This window comes from Fundulus heteroclitus, chromosome 2 (genome assembly GCF_011125445.2).
Source record: "Fundulus heteroclitus isolate FHET01 chromosome 2, MU-UCD_Fhet_4.1, whole genome shotgun sequence".
In the NCBI taxonomy this organism is placed as follows: Eukaryota; Metazoa; Chordata; class Actinopteri; order Cyprinodontiformes; family Fundulidae; genus Fundulus; species Fundulus heteroclitus.
In genome coordinates this window covers 15,712,710-15,738,260 of record NC_046362.1, presented here as the reverse complement: position 1 = coordinate 15,738,260, position 25,551 = coordinate 15,712,710, and the positions used below count along the sequence as shown (strand labels likewise).

At 38.9% G+C, this 25,551-nt stretch overlaps 1 protein-coding gene across 3 annotated transcripts; it reads left to right on the top strand.

The window, feature by feature from the left end:
• Positions 1-745: 745 nt before the first annotated feature.
• On the top strand, positions 746-6,810 carry c2h15orf61 (chromosome 2 C15orf61 homolog). 3 transcript variants are annotated; one of them, XM_036149160.1, is made up of 3 exons: positions 746-824; positions 1,954-2,301; positions 3,163-6,810. In XM_036149160.1, the coding sequence occupies exons 2-3, from the start codon at positions 1,959-1,961 to the stop codon at positions 3,288-3,290; spliced, it is 471 nt and encodes a 156-aa protein (XP_036005053.1). In that variant the 5' UTR covers positions 746-824; positions 1,954-1,958; the 3' UTR covers positions 3,291-6,810. The 3 variants fall into 3 exon arrangements, with proteins under 3 accessions (XP_036005053.1, XP_021173521.1, XP_036005056.1); XM_021317846.2 differs by having other exon boundaries at positions 784-1,017; XM_036149163.1 differs by lacking the exon at positions 746-824 and adding an exon at positions 1,026-1,133.
• The last annotated feature ends 18,741 nt before the right edge of the window (positions 6,811-25,551 follow it).

Here is a 25,551-nt window from a genome sequence, read left to right as displayed (position 1 = left end):
TATATATACAAATAGATAAGTTGTGAAAAGAATGATGTTTCAAAGTGCATTGTAGCATTTGTTGCACAGATGACTTACTTCTGTTGTTTCTTCCTCAGCCATCTGTTTAGCTTAAAAGATTCCCCGGGGTGGGGGGGGGTGGGGGGGGTGGGGGTCCAGGAAGAGTCCATCTATTGATTGAGGAGTGGGGTCTGTAAACTATACACCTTAGGGTTTAATATTATACATTGGAATCCTGAAACTAAAATGTCTTTTATTTATATTATAGATTTTCCAATGAAATAATATTTGTTAAATAAAGTATTTGGATGTTTTAGTAATTTGGTTTGTTATTACATACGTGTTCTTGTTTACCCTGCTTCATTGTATATATATATATACATATATGTATCTATCTATCTATCTATCTATCTATCTATCTATCTATCTATATATATATATATATATATATATATATATATATATATATATATATATATATATATATATATATATATATATATATATATATATATAGTAGCCCCAATGATTATTGATAGCGGTATAAATAATATTTAAAATAGCATAAAACATAGGGAGAAAAATAATTTATAATTTATTTGATGCTCTGTTTCCATTTCCTTTTGAGAGATGCACGTCTTATTTCCTATAAGAAACAACGTTTTGGTTGAACGAATAATTTTGCACTAATCTGTACTTACTGTTTAGTCCGTCCTCCATTGGTGACGCGACGCTCAGAAGAAGAACTACATACGCCGCTGTTTGTTTCCTGCCGGTCCGGTTTGAGCGCAGTACCAGGTTAGATAGAAGTCAGCTCCAGTTCGGTAAGACATGGGGGAAAGGGCGCTTCTCACGGATCTTAGCGGATGCAAATTGCGATGATTCAACCTGCGCTTCTGGGCTTGCAGCTCTTTGTGGTGGAAATATTTTAAAAACTCAATATTCTCAAATCTTGCCCACCGGAGTCGATCTTGCTTGCTAACTTCCGCTTAGCTGCAGGAGTCAGGAGCTGCCATGGTGAGCAGTGGCGGTTCGCATCAGCTGTTTCCTGATGTTGGTCACTTGTCTGTTCAACGAGATTAAAGAGCTGCTTCTGCTGCATGTAGCCGATCTGGACGACCCTGGATGGAAATGTAAAATATGTTAAATATGACAATTTAGCTTGGACTATTTTACACTCATCACACAATTTGTAAATCACAGTTTGTGAAATTTTTATTTCGTTTGTGAAAACGTAAAAGGGGTTACTGGCTTCTTTGACACCTAAGGATGAGTCCATTTTAAAGGAAAAAGAAAATACCATGTAAATATATTTAAACAAAATTATTCTACATTAAAGACAGGTTATATAAAACAATTATTGTGAAATATTTATTTAGACAGTTTTGGGGGGTGGGGGGGGCAGACTTTTTAATGCAGATTACCTTTTTACTTGATTAGTAAAGGGTTAACAAATCACAAACTATGTCTCATAGCCCCTGTAATTGATCAAAAAAAGTAACTGGACTAAACTTTATAGCACTTTTTCAGTCATAGCAGCCATTCAAAGCACCTTACACACCAATACAAATCTGAAGCTGGAATTGAACTCACACCCTTCTGACTGGAAGCCCAAAATCTGAGCAACAGTTGTCTACGGTATGGTGCAAGTTGGACTAATTGTTGCAGTTTTCAAACTGGACCTCAGTGACGCAATCACAATCAATCTTTACATATTAAAAGATTTTTCCAAAACACCAAATGTGTTTTGTTGAATACATAATCAGCTCAGAATGATCTGAGGTTTGACCGTTCCAGGTATTTTAGATTTTCAGCTGGAGCTGTTCTAATGAAGTCCAAAGTCCATAAATGCAGTGAAATAACCCTTTTAACCAAATGTTAATTCAGATTCTGTGAATTGGATGCTAAGCTTAGCGTTGTAAAAGCTAAGTCAAGTGCTTGTTCGTATTACAGAAGTCATGAAGGAGTTGTTGCGGAGGATACACAGCACCTTGCTGCAGATCGCTCTGTTTCCGAGCAGATTCGGCAAAACGGGTCCACGGCCAGCAGCTTCAGAGGTGTTGACCTGCCACCTGCAGCAGCGCAGACTCCCACCCTGGACTTCGTTCTGTGTGCGCTACGGTTCCATCCACAACGACCAGTTTGGCCTGTCCAACTTTAACTGGATGGTTCAGGGATCCAATTATCACATACTGAGGACAGGCTGCTTCCCCTTTGTGAAATATCATTGTACCAAAGCACCGCCGCAGAACCTGGACTTTGAAGACAAGTTTTTTACTATGCTGAAAGTTATTAATCTGGGTCAGTATTTTCAGAATTGGCTATAAATGAAACAGGGTTCCTATATGTCTGTCAAAGTCTCAAAACTACATTTGATGTAGTTTTGTTTTAAAAGTGGAAATATGTGGAATTTTTTTTTCCTTATTTGAGTATCTAGTAAAAATTACAAACAATTTCAGCAGTAAAGTTATTTTTTGTGTCAATAATATATTAAAATTGTCTTCTCTGTGATTCGCCACAACTAAAGTTTTTGTCAAACCTGCTGCTGGTTTTGAGTTAGTGAAAAAACACAGATAAGTTCAACCTCATGAAAACAATCAAAAGAAGGCCGTTTCAATGCTTTTTGCACCAAGACCCTCTCTGATCACGGCTTTTGAACTTGTTTCTGTCGATCCAAAAACAGGCCCGGTTTAGCTGCCCAACAAAGCATTGCCGGTGTTGATTTTAAAGTTCTACTAACAAAATTCAATTCTAAAAGATCGCAAACTATACTTTAATCAGTCTGTATATACTGTGTGATTAGCCACTCCAGATTTGTCAAATCCGGACTAGAGGGTTTTGGAACAGACGTGATCATAATTGGTCCGGTTGCCAAAAAAAGGAGTAAAACACCATTTATCCACAGTGCTGGATAGGAAACCACTCACAGCTGGGTTTTTTTTATAAGATTATGAGACATACAGATCACAGAAACCCAATATGCCAAATGTGTTGTTTTTAAAAGTCCAGATAGTTGTAAAATACTACAGCAAAAAAAAAAAAAAAAGCTGAAATGTCAGTATGGATTGTTGAAATGGGAATTTTTCAGTAACTCTGTCGTAAACAATTGCATTTCAGATAGGAACTTCACAGAATGAAAATAACAGATGTGTCCCATTGCAGGTATCCCTTGTTTGGCCTATGGCATTGGCTGCTGGATGGTGATAGGAGCTGCAGAAACGGTACAGACGAGCGTTGGTCCTGTCACCGTCTATTTTGCCTACAAAGAAGAAGAAGGTGCGCAGTACTGAAACAGAGGACTGCTTCAGCATGTTTTAAAGACACTGAAGTCTACCAAGCTGCCGGAGTTACTCCTCCTGATACTGTTCTCCTGTACGCACCATCTACTGTATGCCACTGGTAATCTTGTCTGACTGCACAGGTTATCTTATGGTAAATTATTATATTAATTAATATTATACAACCCAAATCTGGCCTTTATAGAAAAGTGGCAAGAGGGAAGCCGGTATTGAAAGGACAAAAAGTATAACATTTGCCACAAGTCGCAGGAGGCATAGCAATCGTGTAGATGGGGGTGCTCTGGTTGTACATTAGACCAGAAGTAAACGTTTATGCCTACATGCTAATCTGTGTGGGGAGGAAGAATGAACATATCCTGTCGTGAAGCATGGTGGTGACCGCATCATGCTGTGATGATGGTCGTCTCTAGCAGGGACAGGAAAGCTGGTCAAAATTGATGGGAGGATGAACATAATTAAATACAGGGGAGTCACAGAAGAAGAGCTGTTGGAGGCTGGAAATGACTTGAGACTAAAGCTAGGATTCAGGTTTTGACAGGAAAACATTTGTGAACATGCAGCCAGAGCTACATTAGAATGGCGTAGATCAAAGCATATTCATGCGGTGGGATGGACAAGCCCGGACACAAATCCACTGGAGAACCCGAGGCAAGACTTTAAAGTTTCCGTTTGCAGATGTTGCTCCAGTGAAAGACGGCTCTACAAAGTAGAACTGAATACATAAGCACACCACACTTTTCAGATTTATTTTTGCAAAAAACATTTAGAAAACCATTTCATTCCACTTCACACTTCTACTCTAGTTTATGTTGGTCTATCAATAAGAATCTACCCAAAAAGTGAGTTTGTCACCTGGCAAAATGTGTGGGTGTGAATATTTTAGCAAGGCATGTTATAAGCACACCTGTTTTGGTGTTTAATGGAAAGCTAAGTTCCCAGTAAAACTGATTTTAGTTATTTTTTTGAGTAATGTTTATTTTTTAAAAGCATGCTAACTGGATCGGTAACATTAAGTATACAGATTAACACAGACATGGTTTGAAGTCAGTGGTTTTCTGTTTTTTTTTTGCATAAAGAGATCTGTTGCTTTCTTAATAAAGACTTGATAAAACACGTAAACGGGGCAGAAAATGGTCCTTTTATTGCCTAATCATATTCTTAATGTGCATTTTTTTGTTAATTCTGTGGTGTCTTTTGTTTAATTTTAGCTGAGGAAACAAGAATCTCCATAACCCCAGAATATTTGTACCATGTTGAATCGGGGATCCTCCTCCACGCAACAGATAGTCAATAATGTTCGAGAAAAATCAGTTACAAGACAGCTCTGATAAAATGAGTTTTAATTACCAAGATGCGTGCTTTGTTGGGAGACGTGTACATCCCTTCCTTCGGGCCTTGGCTGGCCTTTGATTTCTGGTAATGTGCTTTGCTGACAGCGCAGGCTTAGCTCCGCTTCAGACTCCTGCGCCCTCCGAGAGGCGGGCTGACTAACTGCCGTATTGATTTCTCCCCCCAGCGTCTCCTGTTCCCAGCGTTTATCGGCGACCTCAATTTTCCAGGCCCTGGCCTCTCCATTTATAACGCAATGAAAATGAACGAATAATTTCTTGTCGTACATGGAAATCAATGCACCTTTTGACCTCTCTGCGCACACGAAAGGCCGCGACATGTCAGGCCATCCATGCCGTTCCAGAGTGACCTGTTTTGTTTAAGTTGCTTATCATGGATGAAAATCATTTTTACCAAAATAATACCACTGCCGCCTCCAATAACAAGCAAGTAGTTCCATTAGAAAAACATTGTGTTTAACTGAGGGACTACATGTGCAAACTGACATTCATTCAAGCTCGAATACACTTCAAGGAAAAGGGACGGTCTTAAATGCTTTGAAGATTATAACGTAACCTTGGTTGTATACAGATCGTTTGAATCTTGTGCAATATGAATGTACAGAATCCTCTTCAACGGCGCGAGGACACCACACTATCACTTTAATCAAACTAATTGCTCTGAACAAGGAACATTTAGACACACTTACAGAAATCTGATCCCGGGGATCAGGCTGCACCTAAATCCTCCTCCTTTCATTGGCAGCCTTTCATCAGGACTGAAAGTGTGCATGGGGAATGCTCAGGCAACCATGTCTTAATTACTCATTGACCCTTTGACCCAAAGAGCTGCATTGATACCAAACTCGCAGCCCCAGCGCGACTGCGCAGGGGCCGCATCCGTCTTGCGGCTTTTGTGTGCCGCTGTTTACGGGATGACGTGAAATCCAAACTGCGGCGCATGTGAGTGCGGCGTATTTGTTTTCAGGGCTTCACCTTTGAGTCACTCTAAACTGCGGGGGAGGCCTCCCCTCCAGTTCAGACAGAGGCTTAGCATTACATATTAAACCTTAGTCACCACCACGGCGGGTATTGGTTATCTGAACTGCAAATGGACTTTTCTGTAACTTAACAAAACGCGGCTCGCACTTAAGGCGAGATTGATGCTTTTTAATAGTCTGGTCCCATATTGAGGTGTCTAAATTACCCAGCACACATCTAAACTGGTAATGAGCAACCAATTAATGCCGGTTTGGCACGTTTAATTGCGAGCTGGTGCTGGTAATAAGTTTTGTCAAGGTGAAATCTTTAAATACTTGTACTATTTAGAGTTTAGGTAAGTAAAGCAAAACAAGTGCTCAGGCCGGGGAGAGTTAATGCAAATTGTTAATGTCGAGCGGCGAAATTACTAATCAACTTTTAGCGAATTGTAATTATTTTCTAATTAGCTGCGGCGTTCTTCGGTTTCTTTGGCCTAAAAAAAAATTTGCTTTAATCTCCTTGAAATAGTTGATGGAGCCACTCTGCGAATGAATTATTTAGCACACCAGCGTTTTCCCTGTCATACAGATATATAGCTTGGCAGAAACAATTATTGCGCGAACAACCCCTGCAGCTAATGCTGGAGAGGTTATCATTATGTGAGGCCGTGGAAATCGGCCACCGGCGTCGTCTCCGAGCTTACCCGGCGAGCAGCGGGGATACCTGAGCCATCACTCAGATCACTTTAAGGACAGCACTGGAATTACGTGTCCGTGTCTCAGCCAGCAGTGGAACAACATTTACTGTGAAACGACGTATTTTTCTTTTTTATCCGTACTGTGACAGCTGAGGCAAAAATACTCATTATTTTTCATCAGGAGAAGCCCTTGGATGCATGCATGCCAATTCGATCAGCTCTGCAGTGGCAGTACTATAGGAACACTTGATGAGTGAATACATGCTGACCTCCTGTCTCTGGCATTTTAAACGCAGCCTTTTCTTTTTTTCTAATGCCAAGCAGATCACAGTTAACAGTCTATTACAGTGTATTTATTCACCGTAGGGATGTCAAATGGCAATCTAATTCTTTTTTTTTTTGTTCTGTAGCCGTGCTTTATATTGTGTTTTTATATGGACGGAGGGAGAAATATCAAAAATAAACGGCATCGTGTGCCAAAGGTTTTGTCCGTAGTTGTCTGAGATACTTTGCAGTTGAGTGTTTTTTTTGGTTCAAAAGCACGTCCAGCTGCAGCCCATAAAAACGAATCAAGAAATGGCGCCATAACTTTTAAACTAATTATGCTATTAAAGTTCCCGTTGTAGTTTAATGTGTCATTGTCTTTACATGTACTGGGTTAAGTCAATGGCCCTAAGCGTGCGCACTTATCGTCATTTGCATCCTCCTTTTTTCAGTTCGAGTTGATTATTTTATTTATTTATTTTGCTTTTCTTTCTGGGTGATGTTGCCGCGCCACGTTCACGTCGTTCATACTTAATGTTTACTCTGTTGACATTAAGGGAGAAATGGATTTTAATAGTTTTTCTCCACTTTTTTTTTTCAGGAGAGTGAAATGTGCTATCCATTTTTATTATATATTATGCAGTATTTAAAGTTTCAGCTCATTAAAAAACAGGCGCCCTCCACACCCCCGAAGGCTGTCTTTTACCCCCCACCAGCATGCAGTCAGGCTCCCCTAGCCACAGGCTGCGCTTGATCTGTTTTGTTTTTGTTTTTTTGAGTGAAAATTGAGATATTCTGAAATATTTATTTATTTGTTTATGTGTTTTATCTCAACCAAAGAAGAGCATAATGTCTTTGTGGCTCGTACACAAGTGGGATAGCAGATAATAAAAAGAAGGTCCTGTGTGGTTTTCTGTATATACTGTAAGCTGAGACACTGCCTATATTTTTTTTATGACTTATCTGAAAGCAGAGATTTATTATACACAACTTATTCCCAACAAAGTTGGTCAACGTGTGAATAAATACAAAGTGTTTTGATATACGCAACATTTAATCTCTACATTCAGATGAAAACAATGAAAAAAGGGCAAATTAAACATTCAAACCAATGTGCACTTGTTTTTACTTTTGTTTCATTCAAATTCCTTCTGATGTTTGAAGCAAGAAATTGATCTTGAGCAAACCAGTTCAGTGAATCTATTTGCTGTTATATAGTTGGTGTGACATTGTCTTATTGAAATACGCTGCAAAAACATAACTAAAAATAAGTAATGTTTTTCTTCAATTTAGTGTATTTGTCCAGGTAAATAAGATTATCTGCCAATGGAATGAGTGCTTTGACCCTTAAAATAAGATAATTAGATATACTGCACTTGAAATAAGATGATGGAGAGGAGTTGTTCCTATTTTAAGTCCACAAATCTTATTCCATTGGCAGATAATCTTGTTCACCAGCTCAAACCAAAGACAAATACACTCATTTTGAGAAAATTGTACTTACTTATAGTTTCCTTTTTGCCAGAGGTGCCAAGTAACTAAAAAAATGCTTTGTTAAATTCTTTAAGTAGAAATGTTGGTTATTTATACTTTAGTGGAGTAATTATTTTTTAGCCTACTTTTTAATTCTACTCCTTACATTTTCATGCGATTATCTGTACTTTCTACCCCTTGCATTTGGAATATAGTCTCACTACTTTTCAGCTTGTTTTCATTCTGGCTTGTCAATAAAAAAAAATAAAAAATATTGAAATAAAGGGCGTTACCCGAACAAAGTGATTTTGATTGTGGTTGGAGGCAGTACTGCACCAGGTCGTTAGCCACACCACCCAATAAAAACACAAGAAGAATAAAACGAAGAAGGAGATCACTGCATTTTTAGGATTATTTATTATTTTCCCTTTTTTTGATTAACTGCTAGGATTAATCATTCATTTAGGCAACAATGTCTACTGTATACAGAACCATACAAGGGTAATTGTTATTTTCATGTTCAGATTTATTATTTTACATCTGTTACCCTCATCAATTTCTGTAGCTATGCTTGGATGTACATTTACATTCCAATAATTATAAATAAAAGGTTATTGATAATATGGCTCTGAAGTTTGACTCTTTGCATCAATACTTATAAGCAACCAGACATCAGATTTTCTGCTCCATGAAACCCATGCTGATGCTCAGTATTGCACCTATGTGGACCTTTCATATATTTGCATTGTACTAAACGGTTTGTTTTCAGTGGACATATATGTGGGTGAAACAGCTTAAGTAGTTTTATATCCAGTACCTTTATACTTTTACTTGAATAAAAAAGTTTGTATTGATTCTTCAACAGAAGTATTTTTAAACCCTAGTACCTATACTTCTACATGAGTAATAGATGTGAATACTTTTGACACCTCTGATTTTTGCAGCAAACACTTTTCTTGTAAGGTTTGCATGGTGGGATGGCTTGTTGAAATAAGTAAAACCTTCCTTGTAAAAGCTGCCTTAGACGGCACTCTTTTGATAAAAAAACAAAAAACAAAGCCCCCCCCCCCCCCATGTAAAGTAACATGGTGTTTTTGAAATAAGCAAATACTTCTGTCAAAAGTTTGCAATGCTTGATGTTGTCTTGTTAAAAAAAGCAAAACGTTCTCCCATGAAAAAACTCACAGAGTTTTAGAAATCTTAAATCTGAATCATCCTTTTTCACATCATCAGTCTGGCTTTAGGAGCAGCACAGTACGACTACAGCTGCTGTCAAAGTGGTAAATGATATCATTGAGTCCTTAGATGATGGCAAATACTCTGCTGCTCTTTTTATCAATCTGTCAAAGCATTTGACACTGTAGATCACAATATCCTTTTAACAAGGCTTTCGCAAATAGGTTTATCTAGCCAGTCTGCTGGCTGGTTCAAAATGATCTGTCTGAAAGAACGAACGCATTTTATACAAATAACAGGACCATGCTCCTCTTATCTCTGTATAATGGAGTTCCCCTGGGCTCAATTCTTGGGCCACATTTATTCATTATTTATGTTATTTGACGTCTGTCAGGACTTGTCACAAGCCATGTACCATTTTTACGCAGACGATGCTATCGTTTACTGTTCTTCCAATTCTTTTGTGCAAACTTTTGAATCTCGTCAATCTGCTTCTTATCAGGTTTAGTTGCTTCTGACTGCTGAAAGTAGTTTTAAAAAAAGGAAAAACTAAGCTCATGCTGTTTTCACGAGGTAAATCGTTACCATTCATTGTTCCTACAATTAAAACTGCGGGGGCAGGAATTGAGATGGTCAATTCTTATATGTACCTCGATGTGACTATATGATAAACCTTCCTTCAAGGAGCTCATTAGCAAGCTTTTATCTAGGCATGTTTCTCTCAACAAGCCTGAGATTACTTAATCTCAGTAACATTCCTTCTTCCTCTGGAACATGGTGGCATGTTCTTTATGCATTAATGTTAGCGTAATCTCAATAAAGAGCACAGCGTATCATTTTACTCTATGCAGCTGCTAGTCTTTCTTCCCCTTTCTGTTCACAGACAGACACACATGCTCCTTTTTGTGCATAAATGTATACTGGGACCACGTCCCCCTTACCCGACTGCTTTTATGACCAGGCCGCACACCCGACATGGACTGTGCTTCCAGGCTTTGTTCCCAAAGTCAGAACTGAAATGGGTAGGAGAGCTTTTAAATATGCGCTCCTCCACTCAGGCTGGAAGGATTTTCAGCCAGAGTCCAAACTGACAGGCCTAGTACTGACACTTGGTGAACTAAAAGCACGACTGAAAGACGGCAAAGAAGAGAACTGTGATAACTGCTTTTGAGTCAGTCGTGTTTTTCTTATTTGATTTGATAACTCCAGACTTCTAAAATCATACGACTGTCACTGTATGAATCTGATTGTTGATGCTTGTAAAATGTGGCGCTGTCTTGCTTGATACATCTTGGACAAGATATTTTAAGTCTCAATGAGGGTTTTATCTGGATAAATAAAGGTTCATATTATATATATACGACCTTAGGTGGAACTCTTCATGAAAAATAGCAAAGCTTTCCTTGTACAGTTTACATGGGAGTATCCAGTGTGATGCCTAAAACCTGGAAGAGTTTAGCTATTAAAGCAAAACCAATGCACTTGTTGTGGCAAAAATAACATTTTCAGACAATGTTTTTTGTAGGAAAAGAATGTTGTTTTGGTTATTCTGTATTTGTTTCATTTTTTTTTTAATCTAACAATATTTTTTGCCATGTACTTTTCAAAAACACATTTATTGTTTTTAGTTTCAAAATGTATCCTTTTTTTTTACATCAATCATTTTAGATCACTTGTGTATTTATTTATCAATCATTTTATTCTGTATTTAAGTACCTTTTATGTGGCATTTTTTTTACATTACTTTTACAATGTTGACATTAATGTGTAAGGAAATGCTGCATATACCCTCATTTTGCATTTAACAGCCAACCTTTTGTGCCGTTCGATCGCCGCCGTGTTTCTCACTTGCACAGTAAGCAGCAGCCCACACAGCAAATCAGCTCCAGATTGGGGATTTACATTAAATACACTGATACTGATGCTGCATGCAAACCTAGAAATGGAATAAATCAATTTTGCCCTGAGAAATGTCTCACATGCTTTTTCTGATGCGGCGTGATCTCCAATCTTTCTGCAAATGAGCTGCGCTGCCTTGTAATGGTTTCTACTCCTCGTGGGAGGCCGGCGCCTCAGAAAAGCTGCTGATTGAGGGAGAAATGTAATACAGGTGTAAAGCAGACTTGATAGGGGTCTTACACGAGGGTTATGCATTTTCACAGTGATATACATACTGTTACATATTTATCAAAGAATGTGGATTTTGCTGGCTTGACTCTTTCTGGCCCTCAGAGATTTGCAGGCTTCCTGCTAGAGTGCTGCTAATTCTGTTTGAGATGGTGGCTATTATGTTGAATTAATAGGAATTAAGGGTTTAAATTGGTTAAGTAAGCACTTCATTAATCGTGAGTGGATTGCTGCATGTGAGAGGTTTATGGGATCTGTAGACCACTAGTGCGAGTAGAGTTGTGTGTTAAGAAAGTAGGGTGATGCATGGTATTAAGGCAACAAAAAAAAGGCACACTTTAAAAGGAATTGGGCACATGATTGATCCTATTAAAGGGAATCATGACTTATGTCGCTCTTATTATTTTGAAGTTATATGTCAAAGAAGAATCATGAAATATCTAGAATTTTATTAATTTGCGTGCTACAGTGCTCTAATTTAAATGCGTGTTCTTGGTTGATCTAGTTGTGCTGTGATTGGCATTTGTGCTTTTGCTGTATAATCCATACAGGGACAAGTGAAGTGCTTACTGTCTTATCTTGTCTTATCTTACGCTCCCTAAAACGTGTTTTTATTTTAGGAATTTCGGATTAACAGCCTGTTAGTGGACAAGAATTTAAATGTTTTTTTTTTTTTTTCCTGATAAAGTCTGATTATGCTTTTTTTTCTAATGCAAGTTTCTTTGAGTGTGTTTTATGGGTATTTTCATTGTGTTTCAGGACTTTATTGTTAGGTATCTTGCCGTAACTTTAAACTGTGTGCGTATTCTTAACTGGGCAGTTTGAATTTGGGGTTTTGCTTTACTCAAGATCTCCCACTGAATAGCTGTTTTTAGCTCTGCGATGCCGTTTGAGATCTTTCGCTTCACTTTTGGACGCGCAATAAAGATATTCTTTGAAAGTTTGAAGCCTTTTTTTTTTTTTTTGCCTTCCTTATCCACTCTGGATGGACTAATTGAGATGTGTGTGTGTTTTATTATCAGGTCTTGCTAATGAGGATGAGGGTGCAGGAGAAATAGAATGTCCCCAGGCTGAGGAATAGCTTGACTTAGCCAACCTTCTGTGCTTATTGTCCAACAAAGGGGGAATTCACTTAATGCAGTGCTTCAGAAAAGTGGATAATTGTGGCTAAGATCAATAAAGTAACAGAGCAGAAAATGAACGGTGTGCGCAGCGTTGCTGTGCCGTAGATGTTTGTAAGAAATCGAATGAAGCAAGTTACTTATTTTTGTTAGTTTTCTTTTTCTTCTTCTTCTTCTTTCCAGACAAGCCATCAGATCAGAAAGCAAATAGTGTTCTGCTGCACACCATACTCAGCGAAGTGGTTAAAGTTGCACATGTTTACAGAGAGCATTTTATAGATATGAGGGGATATGGAGGGTTAGGTTTGGTCGGATGAGCCACATTGTTCCCGGGAAGCCCAGTGACATCGCTGGAGGGCAGAGAAGGATGGGAACCAGAGAGGGGTGACAGTGATAAATAGCCCTTTTAATAACAGCTGCCCCACTTGGCCAGCTAGTCCCAGTCAGTGTCCTCTGTGTATTTATGCCTATGTTTATTTATGCATCCATAGCATGCAGGAAATCACCACCGCAGGGGTACAATCATTCTTCTTTTTTTTTTTTTCTTTTTTTTTTTGAGTTGGGGGGGATTGCATTGGTTTAACTTTGGGTGGAGGTAAGCTTAAACTGAGCTTATATGCATTTAACCTCAGGCCTGATGTGTTGGTATGTCTGTGCTGGGACAAAAATTCAGGTATGATTTATTTTTTTTTTTTGCACTCTCAAACGTGTCTGTAATGTTGATGTCAGTGATAACCTTGGTCATTACTAAAAGCAGATACATCATACTGATTTTACTGATTAAGTAAAAAATACAGTGAAAACGTAATTGTCCCAATAGACATGATAAGTGGTTTTAGACTGCTGGTTGCTGTTTGCAGCAATAACTGGCAATACATCACTTGTGTTGACTTGTAATGAGTCTTTTACAACATTTTGGAGGAATTTAAGCCCAAAGCAAAACCCCAGACCTTCAAACTACCTCTGGCATGTTTGATTGTCAGTGTGACTCTCTTTTTCTGAAATTCTGTGTTAGTTTTACGCCAAAGATGAATTGTTGATGTCTCTTCGAGTGATTTTAGTAAGCGAGCCACTTAAAACCGTTGTTGTTTCCTTTTTTTTTTGCAGATAATGCCTCTAACTGAAAAGGATTTTTCACCCATTTCCGGCTGATAATTGTCAATGGCTTTCTATAGATTGAAGCATGATGTGTTGCTTTTTGAAATTAATTATTTTTATCGTCAGAAAGGTTCAGTTTAAACAATTTCTTCATACAGGAGAGTAATCAGGCCAGGTGCGGTTGATGGAATTGGACTCAGTTGTCCAAAACATGTGGTTAATTACACTTTATTTGCAATTTCACAAGTAGGGCGATAACTTTTTTCCCAATGAGCCAGTTGGTTTGGATAGATTTTATTTCCCTTTAGTAAATGAAATCATCTTTTAAAAACTGCACTGTATTTAAATAGGGTGAGTTTTTTTTTATTTAAGAAAGAAAGTTCAAAAGTCTGAAACATTTAAGTGTTACTCAAAAAGCGAAAACAAGATATTTGTAAGCAGACAAATACTTTTTCACAACACTGCATTCAAACGGCAGCAAGGGTAGTTATTCATACAGCAAAACACGCAGGCTTTTAGCATGAAATATAGAGCTCTCACATTGGTGTTAGAGATTGGAGCAAGAATGAATAAAAGACAAAAAAATTGGTGTAATGGCTTCTTAAAACACGTTTGAAAAAGAAAATACTCAAGCTCGTTGAAAGACCTGGATTTTTCTTTTTCTTTTTTGCATGGTTAGACTCCCCTAATGCTTTCAGCAACCTTCAATCTGCATGCCTTTTAATTTCTTGGCTCATTGTTGCTAGTATGACTGGAGTCAAGAACCTTTTGTCTGCTGAATAATGACCTCAGGCCCGTGTCTGTGTGTAGGGAGAGGGAAGGCTGTACATCAGAGGTGTCAAAGCTTCTTCCCCGAGGGCTCTGTTCGCGCTGTTCTTACTCAAACCAGTTTCCTCCATTTAATTGGTTCAATTAGTTAAGTATCCATATACATTATCGAGTATGCATTTTTCATGACTCCTCTTAACGCTCTGTTTAAACAGAACAACTTCCGGCTATGATTTGCCATTTGGATGAATGTCAAGGAGACTAAATGATGGCGCTAATTGAGTAATTAAAAGCAGATGTTGTAGCATAAGCCAACAGCATACACTTCAAACACTTTGCCCTCCAGAAACCCGACACTGTTTTTGACACCCCAGTTATATATGGTTATCCCAGAGGTGCGTCTGTAATAGTTACAGTTTCACCCTCGTGATTATTCAGTTGAAGTCTTTGCTATTGAACCAAAATGGGTGTTTTTATGCTATTTTGACCACATGAAATGGTCTGGAAAAAAAAAGAAGCACATCCTGCTGCCCTAATGGCCAGACTCAGCGATGCACATATTCACCACGAGCTCTAGAAAGGCAAAGCACAATATCTCCACACTCACCCTATCACTCTTACCCCCCACTGTCCTCTGGTGGGATGCCACTGGCCTGTGCAAGACTCTTTAGAGAGAGAGAAGATGGGATGTTGAAGGTAATTAACATTGGAAATGTGCCAGTAATGGGAACTAGTGTCCCATCAAATCGCAAAGGATCGAGGTGTATTTCATGCTTTTGACAGCTGTGGTGATTGGAGCATCGCTGGGAGGCTTTACAAAGTGCAGATCAATAAGTAACAATTTTCCTATTAAAGAAAAAATTACTTGGACATTGTACAAAAATTGTTTGTGGCTCTTTACATTCACACAATAGAGGAAATGTCTCCTTAAAGAAAGATTTTTAGCGATAAACAAGATTAGCTCATGCACATCTTTTCCCCTTTAAATAAATAAACTTCCGTGACATATACTGTATATAAAATTTGCTAACGCGTCAGGTCTTAAGATCAGCTTATGATTATGCTTTCTGTGTGTGTGGTTGTTAACATACACTACCAGTCAAACGTTTGGACTCACCTTTGTCATCCAATGGTTTTTCCTTACTTTTATGACTTTCTGCATTGCCGATACATATTGAAGACATCAAAACTATGACACAAAAGCATATAGAATTATGTATAAAACACAAAATGTGAAACAACTCAAAAGCATCTTGTATATTTGAGAAGACTCATACAAAAACCTTATTGGGATGGCAACATGTGAAATCCAGAGGATGAATTAAAGTATCTTTTGTGATACTTGAATGTTTCAGGTCATTAAACAAACTTTAACATGAAACAAAGCCAGAGCATATACAAAATGCTGTTTTCTAACGACGGTGTCCAAACCAACCTGCCCGTACGTGAAAAAGCAATCGCCCTTGGGGGATTGGTGGCATCGGTGAAGGTCTGTGTTCCTGACTGAGCAATAAGAAAGAGACTGGGCAACAATGGCTTTCATGGTGAAAATGGCTGCTGACCCAAGAGAACACAATGACCCAACTCACATTCCTCAAAAAGACTTTTGGGAAAATATTTCATGGATTGATGAGACAAAAGAGGAATTGTTTAAAAGATGCATTTCAGTCCTATCTGAAACTGACACTATTTTAGAACAGGAATCATATCATATTTTAGTGTTATGGTCTCAGGCTGCTTTGCTGCCTCCGGTCCTGGACCACATGCCAAAATGGAACCATGAATTCTGCTCCGTAGCAAATCATGCTGAAGAAGAAAGTCTTCCCATCACACTGTGTCCTTAAACTCAAACCCACTTCGGTTAAATAGCAGGACAATAATCCAAAGCACACCAGCAAGTCCTTCTCTGAATTGTAAAAAAAAAAAAAAGTCTTTAAAGTCATGCTGTAGCATGGCCTTTAACAGTCCAACAATGCTTGAAAATCCTTCCGTGGGGTGGATTTAGAACAATTTTGCAGAGAAAAGTGGGACAAACTTCCTCCACACCATGTAAAACTTTACGGTCAAATCCTTGTTGGCAGTTGTTCCTGGAAAGCAATGCAGTGCGATACAAGAACACACCATGCAATGCATCATAGCAAACATGATGTGAGAGAATATGATACAATGTTGTGAGATACAGCAAGACGGGATGCAATAACTTTATTGACCCTTTGGGGTGTTGTAGTTGCAAACTTTAATTCTGTGAAATTACACCTTTTATTGTTTAATGCTGTGTTTTGTTTTTACTTTTGCCCGTTTCACATGAAGGATATAGAACGCAATAGATAACAAAGGCTTATTTGAATGCCAAAATGCAGTATGTTAGGAGGTTTGAAAGCAGTGGCGGGAGTTGCTGACAAATTTTTGTTTCAACAAATCTCCAGGCCACTGGCGCAGCTAATGAACTTAGTAATTACTCATCACTGGTTGGAGGAGTTTAGCCCAGGTGAGACGAAAAGCAGTGGCTGCTGGGAGCCACAGGAACGGCACAACAGGCAACAATCAACGCAGTGTCTGTGCAACAATCAATCACCACTGTCAGGCCTTAAACCGTCCCAGTAATTCGCCGCTGTTTTCCAGAAATGAGTCCACCTTGTAAAATGTAGCTAAGATCACATTCTCAAACACCTTGCAGCACTATATGTTTAAACCAATGAGCTCTGTGTTGTATGATTTATCACGCCGCTTTCAGAAGAAATGTTATTTGGAGCTAAGAAAGTGTTTTATGGCCTCTAGTCTGAAGTCCTTCTCTCCGCTAGTGTGCTGCATGGATAAATGTTACGTTCCTTTACAGCTGTGTGGCTCAGTGTTAAAGCTTTCTGTTTTTTTTATGGTTTGTTCTATGCTTTATCGTGTGCTCAGGCACATATTTGGACATCCATGTATCTATCTGTTGAACATAAAATATAATCTGCTGAACCACACTGATATTTAAATACGAGTCAGGGGCAGGGTTTGAGTAACACTGGACCAGCCACAGATGCTCCTTTCTGCAGAGCTCTAAATCACGCTTCCTAATTCCCAGAGCCACATCTCAATCATACTCCTTGCTAATTTGAGAGTCACCCTCATTTCGTTTTAAACGATTCATTTTTGGCAAATTTGTAAATGGCCTCGATGTGTTCCACAATTTAGTCAATTACTGTTTCAGCCGGCAGCACTCCGGGGACCGGGAACACACATCGCCCGGAGGTACCATCTCAATAATTGTTTCAGAAAAGTTGGGAATGGATTGCTAACGCTCTGTTCCACTTATTGAAATGTCATTTGAAGCCGAGCCCTTTTACTTCTCCCCTTGCTCTTTCTCAGTACTGCTTATAACCACCACCAAACACTGGAAACCGAATTTGTTAAAAGAATTAAAGGACAAACTCCACTGTTATTTCTCTCTGAGGATTGTTTACTATTGCAATGGAATAAAATAATTTTGTCTCTTTAAAAAAATCATCGACTTGTACCTGTCTTGTCAACCGTCAAGTAAATGTAAGTGGTAACGTAAACTGTGCTGTACACCAAAATTGTAATTAATTATTAATTAGCTGGATAAAATTAAGAGATTATGATCATCAAAATTAGGTCTTGATGAGCACTAATTAAAAGGACAATCTTTCTTTATGGAACTGAACAGTGTGACCTGAAGACCCCAATTAATAAAGTCATTATAACCATCCTTCTGCATATGGATTTAATTCAAAACACCAAAACTGAAAAAAAAAGTGTTTTGGTTTGTTTTTCCACAAGGTACCTGACCCATCATTCAAACCAATTAACATAGACTGGAAACACTAAGATGCACAATGAAGATGGCTTGAATGTTCAGACATGCTGTGACTAGATGCTATTTGATAGAGTTTAACTAACACAATCAGACCTCGTCTAACAGCTGCCTTATTTGCTGAATATAAAACTGGTGATAATAATAATCAAGAAGAAGTTGCAGTCTTAAGTATTCCAATACATCTTTACGATAATATTAAACTTATAAAGGACAAAGCTGTATAACCAGGTTTAGAGTTAAAATAGAAATGTAAGCATTCGTTACGTTTTGTTAATACTGGTATTTGTGCAAGGCCAATGGTGATACATTTCTCTCCCCAGTAGTGTTGCATTTGCTTTTCCTCCACTAGATTTTCTTTCCCATTTGTCACTTGACTTCTCATAGTTGCTCCATGATGAGTTCCCAACCTAAGTTAGATGTTTACATGAAGGAGTAATCTAGGCTAAATAAACAGTAAAACTGTAGAGAATGATTCCTTTGCCAGTTTGTATCCATGTTTCCGTTCCTATTTCGTACTTCTATGAAAAATAAATAAATAATAATAATATATATATACATACATATATATATATATATATATATATATATATATATATATATATATATATATATATATATATATATATATGAAAACAAAACCACATTGTGTTCCATACCTTTCATGTGAACCCATGTACCTAAACCAGGTTACTTTACATGGTGGTTTTGCATTTTTGTGAATTATAAAATACTTATTTATTTCAAATGTTTAAATATTTAAAATCATTTTTTGATTAATTTTAAAACATTTCTTTAAAAGCTTATATTAAACTCTAATTTCATAAAAAAAATTTGTCCTGATCTCTTGACTCTAATGACAGATTCGGACCCCAGATGAAAACAAAACATTATTTATTGGAATCATAAATTCTCTTGAGATGACATGTTTGATGAATTTGCGCTATATAAATAAAATTCAATTGAATTGATTAAAACCACGTTTCTGTAAAGTAAACTCTGGGTAGATTATAAAAAGTTATTTTAAATCACTTGGTTTTAAACCCAAAAAAGCCAGTTGGATAGAGAAAAAGTAAACGTTATCTCACTACCAGCAAAATAAACCCATTGATTATAAAATGTTTGTAAAGTGTTCACCTGTTAATTAATCAATTATGTACCATTTAGTAATTCCTTTATAAAGGTGGTCTTTTGATAAGGTGGCATCAGTGCTTAAATAAAGGTTTGTTGACACTTTTTGGGGTTAGATAACTGAAAGGCAGAATCTGTAACCATAATCTAGAGGCCTGTGTGTCAGATTAGAAGCTCGCTGCAATCGTTCCCACAGTGTAAACATCCCAGCCTTTCCTGATAATAACTGGTGAGCGTGTGCAGTCTGTATACTGAGGGTCAGCAGCCTCCGTCTGTTCTGATTACTGGACGGGTAATTCTGCAGTTCTGTGTCTAAGACCTTCAGCTCTGTTCTATAATTAACTTTTGCCTGCGCCCATCAGGTTCCATTCCACACTCCACACGTCCACGGTGACTGTTACATGCAGTCGGCTTGCCATTCAGTATGTATTAAGCTGTCAGAGCACGGCTGCTCTCCCAGGCCGCCTGTCTTCGCTGAACAACCCAGCCTATTAACTCCTATTGACTGTGACACACATGTCCCTCCAAAATGAGCGGTTCCGTATTGATTTTTCCCGAGCACTGCTCACTTCCCCCCATTCGCGCCGAGGGTGAGATCTTTATCCTGACTGATTGTATATGTTCATCGTATCAGAGTACTGTTGCAATCTCAGACCCCCCCCTCCCTCCCTCCCCTAGTACCACTCCAGCAAATCACGTCTACTTGTGTCTCAACGAGACAATTAAAAGGCCCGACTCCCCAGCGTCCGCTGTGAGGATGCGGTCAAACGGAGTCGCAGACCTTCCACGCGCCCTGTGGCCTCCCTTCAGATTAATACAAAACGCAACATAAAACACGAGGCGCGACGGCCTACTCCTCCGCCACGACGCAACCCGACGATCAATGGAGCTGAATAGAAAGGCGTCATATCCTTTCAAAGATGCTCTTTTTAGCTGCTCCAGCCAGAATGAACTCTGACAGCACGTATCGACATCATATCAAGCTCCAGCATTGAGAGAAAAATGATTATCTGCCGGCGGAATCGGTTATTGACCTGCTGTGGAATAGCTTCCACTCCTCGGAGGATTTATTGATACAGTTTATTGCATATGAATATTTATCTAACATGTGTCTGAGATGGATTTGTATGGTTTAGGTCCACAGTGCATGTGTGTGTTTGTGTGTGTTTGTGTGTGTGTGGTCAGCTCTGTGCTTTAGTCCACTGAGGGCCATCAGTGGCATGCACACCCCTCTCTTGCCATTCAACCATGACTCTGCCTCTCCTTCATGTTGGCTCCTGTTTTTTTACAGGCAGCATGAAATTGCTTTGGCCATATTGTGCCTCTGTCTTGAAGTTAATGGTAAAACATGTTGTAATTACATTTTATTGCCTCTCACTGTGGAAAATCAAATTGGCTTTACTGCGGCCCGTCGTATTGTTGTGGATGCATGTTGACGTACTACATGCCACACAATCGGTAGGAGGGCAGTGCAAACGTGAATAAAAACAACAAAGGCGCTGATGGAGTATTGCTCCAGTAAAGTTTTCACTTATTTGGGAAACTTTTCACCGTCTAATATATTGGACCATAACAAACGTTCAAAGTCTCAAACATCACTTTACATATTGTGATTTCCATTTGCAGAAGATCTCAAGGCACATGTAGGGTCTGTTTTCTTTCCCGTATTATTATTGCAGGGAAAATTGGTGTCAACCACCTGGACAGGTCCCTGGTCCATCACTGAACAATACGATCCAAGATCTTTTGCTTTATAATAGTTATGTTAAAAGAAGAGAGCAGACCAAGAAATGATGAATAGTCATATTGTCCTAAACAAATGGCACTTAAGTCTTGCTCAGCAGCAGTTTTTCCCCAGGCTAATGTTTTATCATGACAATGGAAAAATTTCTTCTACTTCGAAACAAATCCTTTTATATCAAGATAACATTTGGATTTTCTTGGAATATCAAGTAATGTTGTTTGCTTTCTGTAGAGAACCACATAAACGTATTCAAAGTTTCAAAAGGTAAGAGGCTGCTTTAATACCTCAATGTTCCTTTAGAAAAATCCTACTTTTCTCACAAATCCTTGCATATATTTTGTTGGAAATGTTAAAAATCTATACATTTGTATGCATTTCACCTGAATATCCCGTATTGTCATTTGATAATTGCGCAACATTCTCTTCCCCTTTCTGATGCGTTCAATCTCTTCTGCTTTAGAACTTGACTTTAATGTAGCTTTCCTATTTATTTTACCTCATTTATTGCGTAACTCTGGTGTATCCTGTCTACTGACACGCCCAAAATTTCCCATTGTAGGACAATGAAGACATTTTTATTCTATTGTATTCTATTCTATTTTCTTTCCTTCTTACATGGAACTGTCCTATGAGTGCAAAGCTACTTTTACCAAGACTACCATAGTGCAGTGACAGGCCACCGTCATTTTTACAATCAATACTGGAGGTACACACCGGAACAAAACCACAGAAATTCGGTCCCAACAGGAAATTAATGAAGTTGTATTAAATCCATTGACCTTAGGGTTAAGGATAGACCTCAAGGGAGGGCATAAACCGCAAATATTAAATGAGATTTAGGTATTGAATCCACTGACCTTAAGTTTAGGTTTCTTACTATGCAATGAAGAAAAAATGTCCAAAACGTCTGGTGTGAAGTTCCGGCATTGACTGTAAAAATGGCGGCACCCTGTGACTGCAGTAGGTTGCCTCTCACTTTTACAGAGCAGCAAAGGCACCAGCTAGGAGGCCTAACAGGTTTTCAATGACAAATCTCTAAAGCTGATGCAATGAAAAGTAAATATTATGCTTATAATATTCAAAAAGCATCACTTTACAGTATTACTTCTGCACCACTTTATATGAGTTGATGATTCATGCCACTTCAACCATTATATTGCTGCAGTAACACGCATCGGTGTTACCCACTCAGGTTGTAGACTCTTAGTATTTCACTGCCCCTCGTTTGTGTGCACTTTTGTTTGCTTCAAACTTAAATTGTTGTCTATTCATTTGACAAAAATCAGATGCATGCAGAGCACTTTTGCACCCAATTATCGATTTAGAGTCACCAATCATGCTTACGCGCACGTAGCTGGGCTGCAGAGAAAAAGCCGGAGAATCAGAAAACAAAGGGTCGCAATTTACCTACACGCACCAGACCTGCACAAGAAATGCACATCCAGGATTTAAAACACAAAACCCCTCCGGTCGCAATAAATGCCTGTCACAAGACCATTGCGCCATTTCTGTGCAAATCTTCTCATTCACATGCTGTTTGTAAAAAAATATTTTAAAGCGTGATAAAAGGATTAATGTTAGCACTCTGTGTGCCAGAGGGAGATCAAAAGCAGATTTTATTGAAGCTTTTCTTTTTTTTTTTTTTTTTGCTATTGAACCATGGTGTTGTTAGACACTGATGACATAAAGTGATATTCTTTGATATTGATTTGCGCAGACAAGCACATGGCAGAGTGCTCTTTTCTGCTGGATGATGCACAATCACCACCTCGTAAAAATGACAGGCAGTCTTGAGTCAAACACCTCCATTTCCCCTCCTCCACTGTGTCTCTATTACAGTCTGGTGACTCTTCGGCGGACTTATTGACCACCTCTCGTTCTTGTTACAACACACAGGAGTACTTGGCTGTGATTGATACCAGCGGCCGCCCCAACGCCTCTGCCAGCCCTCCAAATCCTATCTGTTGTTTTAAAGCCATGAGTGGTTTTCATTAATGGTCTCTCCCGTTTATGACACCATAATTAGAGGTGAGGAAAGGCACCCTAACTATCCCGGTTCCACCGTTCTGAGAAAGTCGATATTGCAAGCCCAACAACTCTTCACACAAGTGAGCACTGTGGAAAATCCATATGCTTCTACGTCTTTATGGCGCTGTTTTAGAAGAAGCCCCCTGATTTGTTACTGTTTTGTCCTCTTCTTTTAACTAATCCCACAGAATTGATTATGAACACCAACAGCGTCATTTAGCAGCTCCCGACACATGATGTTTCCTCTCTTTGCAGCTGGTGTAAAATTGTCTGAGCCTTGAGGCCGTTTAGCTGCTTCACCTCATATACATGGAGTGTCTCTCGTAAGATAAAACAAGGCTGACCGCTACACCTGGGTTGTTTTTGTGGAGCAGGTCATGGAGAATAGTATAATGGATTGCTTTTGTAGGTGCTCCACAGGGTATTTTTTTCATGTAGCTGTCAAACAGAGTCAGAATGTTGCTAGGAAAAATAATTATTTGAACAAATAAAACCCACTTTTTTTAAATTAAAGCAGCAATAAAGCAAGCCCGAGGGATTACAGGTACTTCTAACAGAGCATGAAACCTTTGCAGTATGCTTTCATTTAAATTGTTATTTAAAGCTAACCTGACTCTCACCAGATGGATGTCGCTCTGCAGAGCTCCACACATCCATCTGATGGATTTCAACATCACATAAAATGGACGAGCCAATCAGGATCACCGGCCGGGATTTTCATAGATGTGACGTATAAGAGAAGCGACTGTTTGGATTCAGACAACAATGGCAAGCGCAAGGAAGCAAGCGCAAACATTGATGCTGCTATTTCATCAGTGTTGTCCAATTTACCCAGTATACATTTTTTAAAAGAACACCAGAGAACGACTTTGAAGGCTTTTGTTAGTGGAACCAACCGGGTTTGGCAAGAGCTTGTAGCACGCCAGTAAAGATGGCTGAGAAGTGGTTTAGCCAATCATATGCAAGGATTTTTCATAAGGCCCCTAAATACATCTCCAATGGAGCGATCCCAGATGGACGTGTGGAGCTCTGCAGAATGAAATCCATCAAGTTAGGTTAATTTAAAGTCCCAATGTGTAAGATTTTCACACTGGCGCACCATCTATTGGTGCGCTAAATGAATTGAAAAACGACTTTGCCGTGATAGCTACTACGGACGCCTCAGAGTATAGTAAGTGTGACAATGTACCCATGTCCTCTATATATAGGTGGTAGCTACAGTCATCGTATGAAATGGTTTTTGGATGTTGTTGTCAAGTCCGCTTGTTTTTTTTTTTTTTCTAAAGTCGCTTGTAAATTCTGTGAGTCACTTTTTTTTTGGGGGGGGGGCTCATTTCTGAACGTGCAGTTGCTTATTTGTGGTCTAAAATAAGCAACTATAAACACAAGTAAAGAGACCCGGTCGGTCTTGCTGCTGTACTACAGACAGTGAATGTACCGGCCAACTGTACATACCCTTCGAGGGAGGAAGGGATGTTAGGCAGGCAAACAAAATGAGCCTTTTCTGCCGGGAGGACAGAGTAGTTGCTGGACTACGCTGCTCTGTTTCTACCGCAATGACAAAAATAAACTTCACTGTTAGATATATTAAATAAATTTTTGGGACTTGCCATTGGCTTTACATAACCTCTATGCCATTCTTTACTTCTATGGGAGAAGTTCTTCTGAGTAAAGGAGTTATTTCTTTCAACAAACACAAAGATGGAGAGGACTGAACCCGAGCAGTCCAACTTTGTCTGTTAGCTTAAGCTAAACTTTTTCTATGGATGTCATGTGCTACAATTAAATACATTTCATGGATAGTTAATTTGCCTTTTTCTATTTTGGGGGAATTAGTGACCTGTGATGGACTGGCATCCTGTCAGCTTCGCCTCCTGCCTGTGGTAGGCCTACCTGTGGAGGAACTCAGGTGAGAGAATAGTTTGACAGAACAAATGTCAGCCGCGCACGCCACAAACTTGACATTTATGGAAGAGTGGCAAGAAGAAGCACTTGCTGAAAGAAAGCCTTAAGACATCCCATTCTACAGTTTTCCACAAGCCACGTAAGGGACGTATGAACCATGTGGAAGATGGTGCTCTTGTCAGCGAAGACCAGAACGGAAGTGATGAAGAGGAGAAGCATCTCAGTGCCTCTGTGGGGATGGTGCGTTCAGAGTGACACAGGTTGGCATGCTGCAGGGAGGTTTTTCTTCAGCACTGTCTGAAAAGCTTATCAGACTTTATGCAATTTTACCACTAAGAAAGGGTGAAAGAAAGCAAAAGTTTCCAGATGTGTGAAACTGGAAGAGACATAATCCCAAGGACTTGCAGTAAAAGGTCCTTCCACAAAGTTTGACTTAAAAGGCTTAAATGCAAATTCACGTATACTTTATATTCTTCTATATTAAAACAGAAAGCATTTATCATTTTCCTTTTTACCCTGAAGCACCACTATGTGTAGATCAGTAAAGTAACCCCCCCCCCCCAAAAAAAAAACTAGAAAATACTTTCAAGTTTG

Bases quoted from the DNA above. Each gene is read 5' to 3' on its own strand.
- c2h15orf61 (XM_036149160.1), top strand. From the start codon at position 1,959: ATGAAGGAGTTGTTGCGGAGGATACACAGCACCTTGCTGCAGATCGCT. The intron at 2,302-3,162 runs GTCAGTATTTTC...GTCCCATTGCAG, and splicing joins GCTGAAAGTTATTAATCTGG to GTATCCCTTGTTTGGCCTAT.